The sequence below is a fragment of the Alexandromys fortis genome, unplaced genomic scaffold, assembly GCF_014885135.2.
Source record: "Alexandromys fortis isolate MF-2015 unplaced genomic scaffold, M_Fortis_MF-2015_v1.1 scaffold_51, whole genome shotgun sequence".
NCBI classification, from domain to species: Eukaryota; Metazoa; Chordata; class Mammalia; order Rodentia; family Cricetidae; genus Alexandromys; species Alexandromys fortis.
In genome coordinates this window covers 192,656-203,931 of record NW_026067925.1, presented here as the reverse complement: position 1 = coordinate 203,931, position 11,276 = coordinate 192,656, and the positions used below count along the sequence as shown (strand labels likewise).

General features: G+C 43.5%; 1 protein-coding gene across 1 annotated transcript; it reads left to right on the top strand.

The window, feature by feature from the left end:
* The first annotated feature begins 5,536 nt into the window (after positions 1-5,536).
* Positions 5,537-10,920, top strand: Ufc1 (ubiquitin-fold modifier conjugating enzyme 1). Its single transcript, XM_050143116.1, has 6 exons — positions 5,537-5,891; positions 9,239-9,306; positions 9,519-9,582; positions 9,877-9,953; positions 10,205-10,295; positions 10,491-10,920. Exons 1-6 carry the CDS (start codon positions 5,769-5,771, stop codon positions 10,569-10,571), a joined length of 504 nt encoding a protein of 167 aa, XP_049999073.1. The 5' UTR covers positions 5,537-5,768; the 3' UTR covers positions 10,572-10,920.
* The last annotated feature ends 356 nt before the right edge of the window (positions 10,921-11,276 follow it).

The window sequence follows — 11,276 nt, the reverse complement described above, 5'->3', positions numbered from 1 at the left end:
CAAAGGTCCTGAGTTCAATTCCCAGCAACCACATGGTGGCTCACAACCATCTGTAATGAGATCTGGTGCCCTCTTCTGGCCTGCAGGCATACACGCAGACAGAATATTGTATACATAATAAATAAATAAATATTTAAAAAAAAGACTCATTCAAGGACAGCTAGGACTGTTACACAGAGAAACCCTGTCTCGAAAAACCAGAGAGAGGGGGTGAGGAGAGAAAGAGACCACTTGAAAAGACTAAATTTGATAGTCCCCCTCCTGTTTTACCCTGGTTTGCACTATGAAGCAATGAAGATCTTTGTCCTGCTAAGAGGGCTCTTTGTACCATGTGTACTGATTAATGGTCTTGATTATTTGTCTACAAACTGATCTGAATTCTAGCTTACCTGGATGAGCCACTACCCCAGGTTTATTAGTTGTATTCAGGGACAGGCTTTTGCTGTGAGCAGAATGCTGCCTGAATTCTCTGAGTGTGGCTTTAGGAAATATTTCTTCAAACTTGGGCATGTTCATTGAAAGTTTAATCTCACATGGATCAGTGATTTTTTTTTTATTTTTGTGTGATGCATGTGCATAACACAACATCATATGTGAAACTTTGTGGAGTCGGTCCTCCTGTGGAAGAATCCTGTACACTGTGAAAATGTGTTGCTCTGATTGTTAATAAAAAGCTGATTGACCAATTGCTAGGCAGGGTTTTGGAGGCAGAGAGGATCCTGGGAAGAAGTTGGAATAATCAGGAGGGATGCAGAGAGAAGCAAGAGAGATGAATGTGCTGCGTTGAAAGGAGGTGCTAACATTAGCAGAGGGTAAATAAGAAATACTGGTTAATTTAAATTTTTAAGAGCTAGTAATAGGCCTGAGCTCTTGGCTAAGCATTTGTAATTAGTGTAAGACTCCAAGTTGGTTATTGGGGAACTAGTAGGTTGGAAAGAAAGTCTGCCTACACAGTCCCTCACTTTGATGTGGGTTCTTAGGGTCAAACTCAGGCTTGTGCTCTTGCCCTTTGAACCATCTCAGCAGCACTGAACCAGTGATTTTTAAATATCAGTGGGTATGTCCCAATATCATAGTATGTTCAAAGAAAGTATTAAGTTTTAAGTTTTTTTTTTTTCTGTGTGAGTGTTTTGACTGCATGGTATATATGTGCATCCACATGCATGCCTCGTGTTCTGTGGGGGCCGGATTATACAGGCCCATATTCCTACACTGTATGGTAGTCAGATTTCTGAGCAACCTGGCAAGGCACAATTTGAACCTCCCACACAGAAGGTGGTCGCCTAGCCTTTTGATATTGAGACAGCCTGACACCATCCTAAGCAAGTGGTCAGGATATGCTAATGTCGTTCTGCTCCTTCTATTGTAATTTTGGAGGTCGCCTGGGGAAGAGGTGTTTTTCAGTCTACAGGACAGAATAGGCACAGGTGTGGACATGACCAAAGTCATTCTCCCCACGCCTGGAAAACAGAATGCTAATGAACTTCCCCCTCAGTTTACGTTTTGATTTAAAACCTGTTTGGATGATAAATGCGGGTGATCTTCAGGATTTGAATGAACACTGGGAAGAGACTCCTTCCCGATAATGTCGTATAAACTGTGCTTCAATTATTCCCACACCTCCACGTTGGTACGAGAAATAGTTATGTCTGGGCTGGTCCTCAGCAGTGTTCATGAAGCCCAGAAGAGGGTGTCGAATCCTCTGGAATTGAAATTATAGAAGGTGGAAGATGGTGAGCCACTGGGTGCTGGGAATATACTATGTTCAAAAAGTTTAGATTCTCAGAATCAAAAACAGAGGTAGAAGGTCTGAAGAGAGGGCTTGTAGCAAGTCTTTCTCTGTATTGCCAACTCCCAAATAATGATACAAAGACTTATTAATTATGAAAGCTCAGCATATAGCTTAAGATTGTCCCACTAGCTCGTATAACTTAAATGAACCATTTATATTAATCTACATTTTGTCTTGTGGCTTTTTACCTCTCTTTCATCTTGCACTTCCTGTTTTCTCTCCGTGTCCTCTGGCGTCTTTCCCAGAAATACTGCCTAACCTCTTCCTGCCTAGCAATTGGCCATTCAGCTCTGTATTAAACCAATCAGAAGGTGCTTTGACAAAGACACATCTTCACAGTGTACAAAAAAGATTATTCCAGGGACTGGAGAGAAGGCTCACCAGTTAAGAGCACTGGCTGCTCTTGCAGAGGACTTAGGTTCAATTCCCAGCACCCACATGGCAGCTAACAACTGTCTATAACTCCCAAGATATGACACATTCACACAGAGATATATGCAAGCAAAACACCAATGCAAATAAAGTAAGATTAATTTAAAAAAAAAAAAAACAGCCAGACGGTAGTGGTGCACGCCTTTAATCCCAGCACTTGGGAGGCAGAGGCAGGCAGATCCCAGAGTTCGAGGCCAGCCTGGGTACAAAGCGAGTTCCAGGACAGGCTCCAAAGCCACAGAGAAAACCTGTCTTGGCAAAAACATTATTCCACAGCAGTGGGTCAGTAGCTGCTGCTCTTGTAGAGGATGGGAGTTTGGTCCCAGCAGCCACGTGAGAATTCACAATTGTAACTCGAGTTCTAGAGAACCTGTTGTCATTTTTTTTGGCCTCCGTGGGCATCAGGATGCATGTGGTGTACATATATACAGGTAAAATACTCATACACATAAAAAATACTTAAATATATTTTCTTTTATATTATTTTTTAAATTTTTTTAAAAATATGTTTTCTATAAGTGGTTTTAAAAAAAAGGTAGTACATGTAGAGATCCAACCAGGAATGTTAGGAAAAGTTAGTATTTCTTTAGAGATGCATGTCACAGAATTAGAATAACCAAGGATAATTGTAAAACCTCATTTCTCATCTCTGTTCTCTGACCACATCACTGTGCCTACACCAAAAATGAAATAAACCTTCATTTACCTTAGGAGATCTCTAGTAAATCATTACAAAGTTGTGCCTTAGCTGTATCTAATATCTTTACAAAGAAATTTATAGTGTGCTAGTAAGATAAAAACCCTCAGCTGGGTGGGTGGTAATAGCACAAACCTTTAATCCCAGCACTCGGAGGCAGAGGCAGGTGTATCTCCGTAAGTTTAAGGCCAGCCTGGTCTACATGAGCTGGTTCCAAGACAGCTAGACTGTTAGACAGAGAAACTCTGTCTCAAAAAAAAAAAAAAAAAAACAAAAAACAAAAAAAACTAAACAAATAAAACAATAATTAAAAATACACCTGTGTGGTTTTTATTTCTTCTCATTTTGTGATGTGGGAGTGTCATATATCAATCTGTTGATTTCATTGGTTAAGCAATAAAGGAACTCCTTGGCCCTCATAGGTTAAAAGATAGATGGGAGGAGGAAACAGAATAGAATTCTGGGCGGAAGAGGAAGTGAGGTCAGATTCTGCGCTGCTTCCAGAGGGACCGGACAGCCGCCATGCTCTGCTCTCCCAGGCAGCTGCAACCCACGATGGACTTAGGCTAGAATCTTCCTGGTAAGCGCACCTTGGGGTGCTTACACATATCATTAGAAATGGGCTAGTCCAGGTGCGAGAATTAGCCTGTAAGGGTTAGAGTTCATGGGCCAAGCAGTTCTTAAATGAATTAGTTTGTGTGTTGTTATTTCGGGCATGAGCTAGCCATGCGGCTGGGGTGTTGGGGACGCAGTCCCGCCGCTCCTATTTCAACAATTTTGTTTTGTGGACTGAAGAAATGGCTCAGCAGTTAAAAATACTTGCTACTCTCACAGAAGACAGGTTTACTTCTTAGCACCCACATGGAAGTAATGTCTGTGGAAATGACTGTAATGTCATTTCCAGGGGCATTGCATGTACATGGTATCTTACATGCATGCAAGCAAAACACATAAAATACAAACAAATAGGCCAGGTGTAATGGTGCATGCCTTTAATCCTATCACTTCCGATCTCTATGAGTTCAAGGCCAGCCTGGTGTACAGAATGAACTCCAGGGTGACCAGGTCTGTTACACAGAAAAACTCTGTCTTGAGCAAAAAAAAAAAAAAAAACACACACACACACACACAAACAAAAATTTAAATTTTAGTTGAAGGGGCACACATGCCACAGCACATGTACATAGGCCAGAGGACAACTTGTGGAGTTGGTTTTCTCCTTCCTTCCATATGTGGGTTCCAGGGATGGCTCAGGTGCCAGGCTTGGGCTGCAAGCACCTATACCCACTTGAGCCATTTCCACATTTGTTCTTGTTTTCTTTGAGACGGGATCTGCTGCCTGTGTAGACTCAAACTCAGAAGTGTGCACCACCACAGCTGCCACATAGGGGCGTCTGTTTGTTTTAGATTGAGTTGCAGCAATCTTCCTGTCTTGCCCCACCCCACCGCAGCCCATGCTAGGATAACCAGTGTGGGCCACTGTGTCCCAGTGAGATTTCTTAGCATCAAATGAGTTTAAAAATTACCTGATGGCACTTGGGAGACAGGCAGGCTGCTCTCTGAGTCGGAGGCCGGCCTGGTCTACATAGTGAGAACCTGTCTCAAAATCAACAAAATGTTACCAGAAGACTTGTCTTAAGCTAAGAATAGGCACTCCGTGTCTGTCCTCTAACCATTTGGGAGAATTCATCCTGGACCAAATATGTCTATATACTTCCTGCATAGCACACAAAAGATATTCAGTAACTCTTTTCAAAATGTTTTATCTTTCAGTTGGTTTTAAAACATAGACACATTCATTATTTTACATAAGCAAGAAGAGTTCCAGGCCATCCTATGTGAGACTGTCCTCTTTAAAAACAAGTAAGCAAGGACATATGCTCAGATATGTGCATAGCAGCTGTTTGTCATAGCCAGAACCTGGAAACAACCTAAATGTCCCTCGACCGAAGAATGGATAAGGAAAATGTGGCACATTTACACAATGGAGTACTACACAGCAGAAAAATTGACACCTTGAATTTTGCAGGCAAATGGATGGAGCTAGAACACATTTTGAGAGAGGTAACTCAGACACAGAAAGACAATTATCACATGTACTCACTCATAGGTGGTTATTAAACATAAAGCAAAGAAATCCAGCCTACAAACCACAATCACAGAGAACTTAGACAACAATATGGACACTAAGAGAGACTTACATAGATCTAATCTACATGGGAAGTAGAAAGTAGAAAAAGACAAGATCTCCTGGGTAAATTGGGAGCATGGGGAACCTGGGGGAGGGTGGAAGGGGGGAGGGGAGAAGCAAGGAGGAGAGCAGAGAAAAATGTAGAGCTCAATAAAAATCAATAAAAAAATACAAAAAAACAAACAAACAAACAAGCACGTGTACTTCCTGATTAGGTGGTGTTCGTTTTTCAGGGTAGGTATTGTATAAACTAAGGAGGTAACTCGGAGCACAAACACGTAAATTGTACATTCTAGGAGACAGTACTTTGAAAAGTGTCTCGGAAAACATGAAATTCTAACTACTTTCCTGGTTTGGGAAGGTCGTGGGCTTTTCCAAGATTGCTTCTGAGCATGAGCGGAAGTCACTCTTTGCGCTGTCTCCGGTGTGGTTTAATGATAGGTGCCATATTTTGGACGGAGTAACCCGTCTTCATTCTGTTCTTCCGGAGGCTCACACCAGAGGGTCTATTTTATTCTCTTACAAGAAAATAAGAGTGCATTCAGAGACGGCTTTAAGGCAACACAACGCCTCATCTTCCCATAGTAAAGATGGCGAAGCACTGAGTAAGTAACAAGCAACTCCACTTCCGCATTTTTCTTGTGCCCTGGTCCAAGATGGCGGATGAGGCTACCCGGCGGGTCGTGTCCGAGATCCCGGTGCTGAAGACTAACGCCGGACCCCGAGATCGGGAATTGTGGGTGCAGCGACTAAAGGAGGAATATCAGTCCCTTATCCGGGTCAGTTTTACTGCTGCGGTTGACCGCGTAGCAAAGGGATGGCGGGGAATCAGGTGTTCTCAGAAATTGGCTCCGTGTGGAAGCCGCTTCCGGTTTTTAAGTTTATAAATTCATAGAAATGCGACTATTTGGGAGTCTGGGGGGGGGGGTTGCGGGTGGACGGAGGGAAGGATACAGAGAGATTCTGGTTAGGTGTACAGTAGGACTAGACCTTGAAGGAAAAAACAGCAGTGTTCCTGGAAGGTGACGTGTCGCTCCCGCTCCAGGTGTTTGCTCTACCGAATGTAGGAATGGGGGTCAAAAGCGCTTCTTAGAGCCCGAGGTCTCAGCCCATCACTGCTCCTCTTTCATTCTTCGTGATGAAATTAATGGAATGAATGAAAGGAATGAATGTCAGAACTGAAAACGTAAGGCGTTAGATTGGTGCCTCGACTTATAAAATAGCCATCCTTTCAGCTAATCTGTTGTGTCACGAGAAAGATTACACCCCTTATGGTGGTTTCTGTCAGCTCTTCTTTCTTATGTATTGCTTCACTGAGAAACTGGCTGAGTGCTTGCTTAGCAGGGTTCTACTACACCTAGCACCTCATAGACTGGAGTGACTCGAGCATTCTCAGCACCCGGGATGTGGAGGCAAGAGGATTGGAAGTCCAGGTCATTCTGGACTACATGAGACCCTGCCTCAAACACAACAATAAAACATTATTGTGTTCCTAGTACCCTGGAAGGTATACAAAGCCACTAAGAAGGGTCCTACTGAGGTTGACAGGAACAGTATTTAAGTGGAAAGACAGACATAACTAGTATATTTTGAGAGTATGGGGAGGGATGTGTGATTCAACTTTAGTTTGCTAAGGTAAGGATACTCAGAAGTGAGAAAACTTGTGGCTGGAGAGACGGCTCAGAGGTTCAGAGCACTGGCTCCTCTTCCAGAGGTCCTGAGTTCAATTCCTGGTAACCACATGGTGGCTCACAACCATCTATAATGAAATCTGATGCCTTCTTCTGGTGTGCAGTCATGCATGCAGATAGAACACTGTGTACACAATAAATAAATCTTTTTTAAAAAAGTGGTAAATCGGGGCTAGAGAGATAGCTCAGAGGTTAAGAGCATTGCCTGCTTTTCCAAAGGTCCTGGGTTCAATTCCCAGCAACCACATGGTGGCTGACAACCATCTGTAATGGGGTCTGGTGCCCTCTTCTGGCCTGCAGGCATACACACAGACAGAATATTGTATACATAANACCATCTGTAATGGGGTCTGGTGCCCTCTTCTGGCCTGCAGGCATACACACAGACAGAATATTGTATACATAATAAATAAATATTAAAAAAAAAAAGTGGTAAATCTTGAATTGAAACTTAAGTTATAAACACAGGGGCGAGAGAAAGATGGCTCAGTTTGTAGAGATGGGCTACTCAACCTGACAACCTGAGTTTGGCCCCTGGAACCCACATGAAGAGAACAGGATCCTTTGAGTGTCCTCCGGCTACCACATGCACAGTCTTGACATGGATACACACACATGCATCTAAAACCTAAAGATAGGAAAAAGATACTCAAGACATAAGGACAGAGGCTGGAGAGGTAGCTCACTTACTGCCCTTGCAGAGGACCTGGTTTGGTTCCCAGCGCTTAAGTGGTGGCTCACAGTTATCCAGTTTCAGGGGTTCTGAGTCTCCCCAGGTACCATGTGCACGTGTGGTATATACAGGCAGAAAAAAAAATCACTCACACACATAGATATTTTTAAGAGTTTTGTTTTGAAAAGAAAAAGAGAACAATATAAGGACAGCGTGGGCAAAGGAATGCAAGTTAGCAACAGCATGCTATAAGCTGGGATCCTGTAATTGCAGCAGTTGTGATGCTGAGGCAGAAAAATTTCAGGTCTGAGGCCAGCTTGGACAGTTTCAAAGCCTTCCTGGGTTACAGAATGAGTTCAAGGCCAGCCTGAGCAATTTAGTGAGACCCTATCAAGAAAAGAAAAAGTAAAAATTGGGCTAAGGCTGGATGTCATGGTACATACCTATAAACCTAGTATGGGGGAAGCAGAGGCAGAAGGATTTCACTGACTTTATTGCCAGCCCTGGCTACAGAGAGACCTTGTAACAGGCAAATAGCAGAAACTAAAGTCAGCAGGACATCATGAAATATTAGTGGGGAAAGGAAAGGGAAGGTCAAGGGTGAAGGTTGGTCTTTTGGTTTAGTGACTGAGACTGCCTCCTGAAATTGAGAACTTGCGTGGCGGTTCACACCTGTTATTCCAGCACTCAGGAGAGGCAGGAGGATCAAAATGTCAAGGTCATTCTTAATTATAAAATGTTGGTTGGGCAGGAGTCCCTGAAGTGGAAGAGGTGAGGGATACAATATAAAATCCAGATGGGAGTGCTGAGTTTCTGTTTTCTGTTAGATAAAGGTATAAATTGAAGCCAGACAGTGGTTGTAAATACCTTTAAAACCAGCACTGGGGAGGCAGAGGTGGGTAGGTGGGTGGATCTCTGTGAGTTCAAGGCCAGCCTGGGCTACAAAACAGTTCCAGGACAGCCAGGGCAACACAGAGAAACCCTGTCTTAAAAAATTAAATAAATAAATAAATAAATAAGTAAATAAATGGAATAAACTGAAACACGCAGTTGAATACTAGAACCTGAAGTTCTGGTTTGAGTCACTAACCTGTGGCTGCTAATGAAAGCTAGCACAGGGTCCTCCAGGAACAACGTAGATGGTGAAGTGAGTTTGGGGCTGAGGACAGGTACTATCAGAAGTGAGAAAATAACCCGATGAGTCTCCAAACATTTTGTGCTTGCTGTACCGTGGGAAACCTGGACATTCTATTCTCTGTTCTGGGAAAGCACTCAGCTTACATGTGTATCCTTTTCTTTCATTTTGTTTATGTCTAAAAAGTTGTGAAAAATGTACTAAAACAGAAAGTAGTCATACTTTTGAAGAGGGGCAACCCTTAACTCTAGCTCCCCCACTTTTTTTTTTAAGATTTATTTATTGTATTATATATACTGTGTTCTGCCTGCATGCCAGAAGAGGGCATCAGATCCCATTATAGATGGTTGTGAGTCACCATGTTACTGGGAATCAAACTCAGAACCTCTGGAAAAGCAGCCAGTTCCCTTAACCTCTGAGCCATCTCTCCAGAAAACTCCCCCCCCCCTTTTTTTTTTGTACAGAGTTTCTCTGAATAATTCTTTGGACAGGAACATACTTTGTAGACCAGGCTGGCCTCAAACTCAGAGATCCTCCTGCCTCTGCCTCCTATGCTAGCATCAAAGGTGTGCGCTATCACTGCCTGGCTCCGGCTCCTTCTTCTAAGATTTCATTTTCTGCTTTCAGTATGTGGAGAACAACAAGAATTCAGACAATGATTGGTTCCGACTGGAGTCCAACAAGGAAGGGACCCGGTAAGCAGACCCTCTTGGGAGGTATGAGTGGGATTCTTACCTGGCTTAAGCAATTTGTTATCCAATAACTAACCCAGAGCTGCCATGCCATGCATCAGTTTAGAGTTCCCTAATTCCTGACCTATGAGTCTTCCTGCTTGGTGGCCTAAACAGATGTCATTTGAGTATGATCGGAATGGGCTGACTAGACTGAGGTTTGGTCTTTGTTCCAGGTGGTTTGGAAAATGCTGGTACATCCATGACCTCCTCAAATATGAGTTTGACATCGAGTTTGACGTGAGTGTGATAGAATGGGAAGTATGAAGGTTAGTAGAAAGGGATTGATCAGATGATTGTTAGCAAGCTAAACTTTTTTGAAGGGACTAAATAAAACTTTTAAAACGGGAGGGGAAAGCTGAGGTTTGAAGCAGATATGTAACAGTTGCTAGTCTCTTTGTCTCGAATCCTAGCTGTACATGTCGCTTGGGGGATCTGCTGAATAAGCAGTTCAAACAAGGAATGTGTATGTTTAATTAGACTAGTTCATTTCTCTCTTGATTCTGTTTTATTAAGGCTTTGTAATTTCTCCAGATTCCTATCACATATCCCACTACTGCTCCAGAAATTGCAGTCCCTGAGCTGGACGGAAAGACAGCAAAGATGTACAGGTAAGCCTTGGCTAGGAGGTGAGAAAGAGCAAGGAAAGCCTTAGGGAGGAGCTCAAGAGACAGAGGGTTTCCCCAGAGGGTACTACTCCAGAGTCTGGAGGGAGTCTAGCTTTCCCTGTGCCACGCCTATGCAAAGTGCTTAGCTAACCCTGTTCTCAGTTCTGAGCTCTAATCTTCCTGTGTTCCCAAGAGGCTGCTATACATTATGGCTAGTTTTTTATGTCAACACCTTCTTCTCGTCCTCCTCATAGGGGTGGCAAAATATGTCTGACTGATCATTTCAAACCTTTGTGGGCCAGGAATGTGCCCAAGTTTGGACTAGCTCATCTCATGGCCCTAGGGGTAAGTTTTTTTTCTTGGATTATGAGAGGAAGAGGGAGGGTTCATGACCTAACCAGTACCAGAAATGTAGCTGAGACGAAGGGAGTAACGGTGCTGCCACTTGGGCATGCTCTAGAGTCTCTGGGAAGGAGGGTCAGGTGCAACAAGGGGCATTGACTATGGTAGTAACCTCACAGGGTCTCCCTTGTATTGCAGCTGGGTCCTTGGCTGGCAGTGGAAGTCCCTGATCTGATTCAGAAGGGTGTAATCCAGCACAAAGAAAAATGCAGCCAATGAAGGATCAAGCCACCGAGGCAGGACAGTGGAACTTGATAGGCTGTATTCCTGTTTTCTTGTGAATTTTTCTCCTAAATCATGATTCTTTCACGGGTCACCTCTGGCTGTTACAAAGTAGCTATAGGTGGAGGGGGGAGGGGAACAAAAGCCAACAACAGGGTAAGGTCACAAAGTTTCTAAGATAAGCTGTACAGGAAGATAAAAGACTTGGACCTTGAAAGAGGCAGTTTGCACCCCTTCTGCAAGTGCCACCCTGGAGGCATCTTGGAGGCACAGGGTGTTAACTGACAGCTCATGGCTTTTTTTGGTTTCTGGAAACAACCTGTCAATAAAAGCTGCTTCCGATGTATGTAGCCTGTGGTTCTCACTGATGACTATTACAAGATGAACAAGCAAAACACGGAGGGACATGAACAACTACACTAGGTTGGGAGGAGGAAATGAATGTCCTTTCAAGGGAAAACAAATGGAAGAGAAAATCCGTTTCTTTTCACTGTCGTTGAGATTTGCGTTTACCCTTTAGCGATGAGCCATGTTTTCCTTACTGCCTGAGCCTGCAAAGCGGCTTGAAGAATGGGTTTTACAGGTTTGACGTTCTATGCCCACTAGGGATCTCTGATGCCTAGGTGGAGTGCTAAATGCTTCACTATTGGTTTTCTGGCTGGAGCTGGACCTGGCATGCAGCTTTCCATGCTGCATCCCTTT

Excerpts from the sequence above, each read along its gene's own strand:
- Ufc1 (XM_050143116.1), top strand. The coding sequence starts at position 5,769 with ATGGCGGATGAGGCTACCCGGCGGGTCGTGTCCGAGATCCCGGTGCTG. Across the intron at positions 9,583-9,876 it reads AGTTTGACATCGAGTTTGAC|ATTCCTATCACATATCCCAC; the intron begins GTGAGTGTGATA and ends TAATTTCTCCAG. Across the intron at positions 9,954-10,204 it reads AAGACAGCAAAGATGTACAG|GGGTGGCAAAATATGTCTGA; the intron begins GTAAGCCTTGGC and ends TCCTCCTCATAG.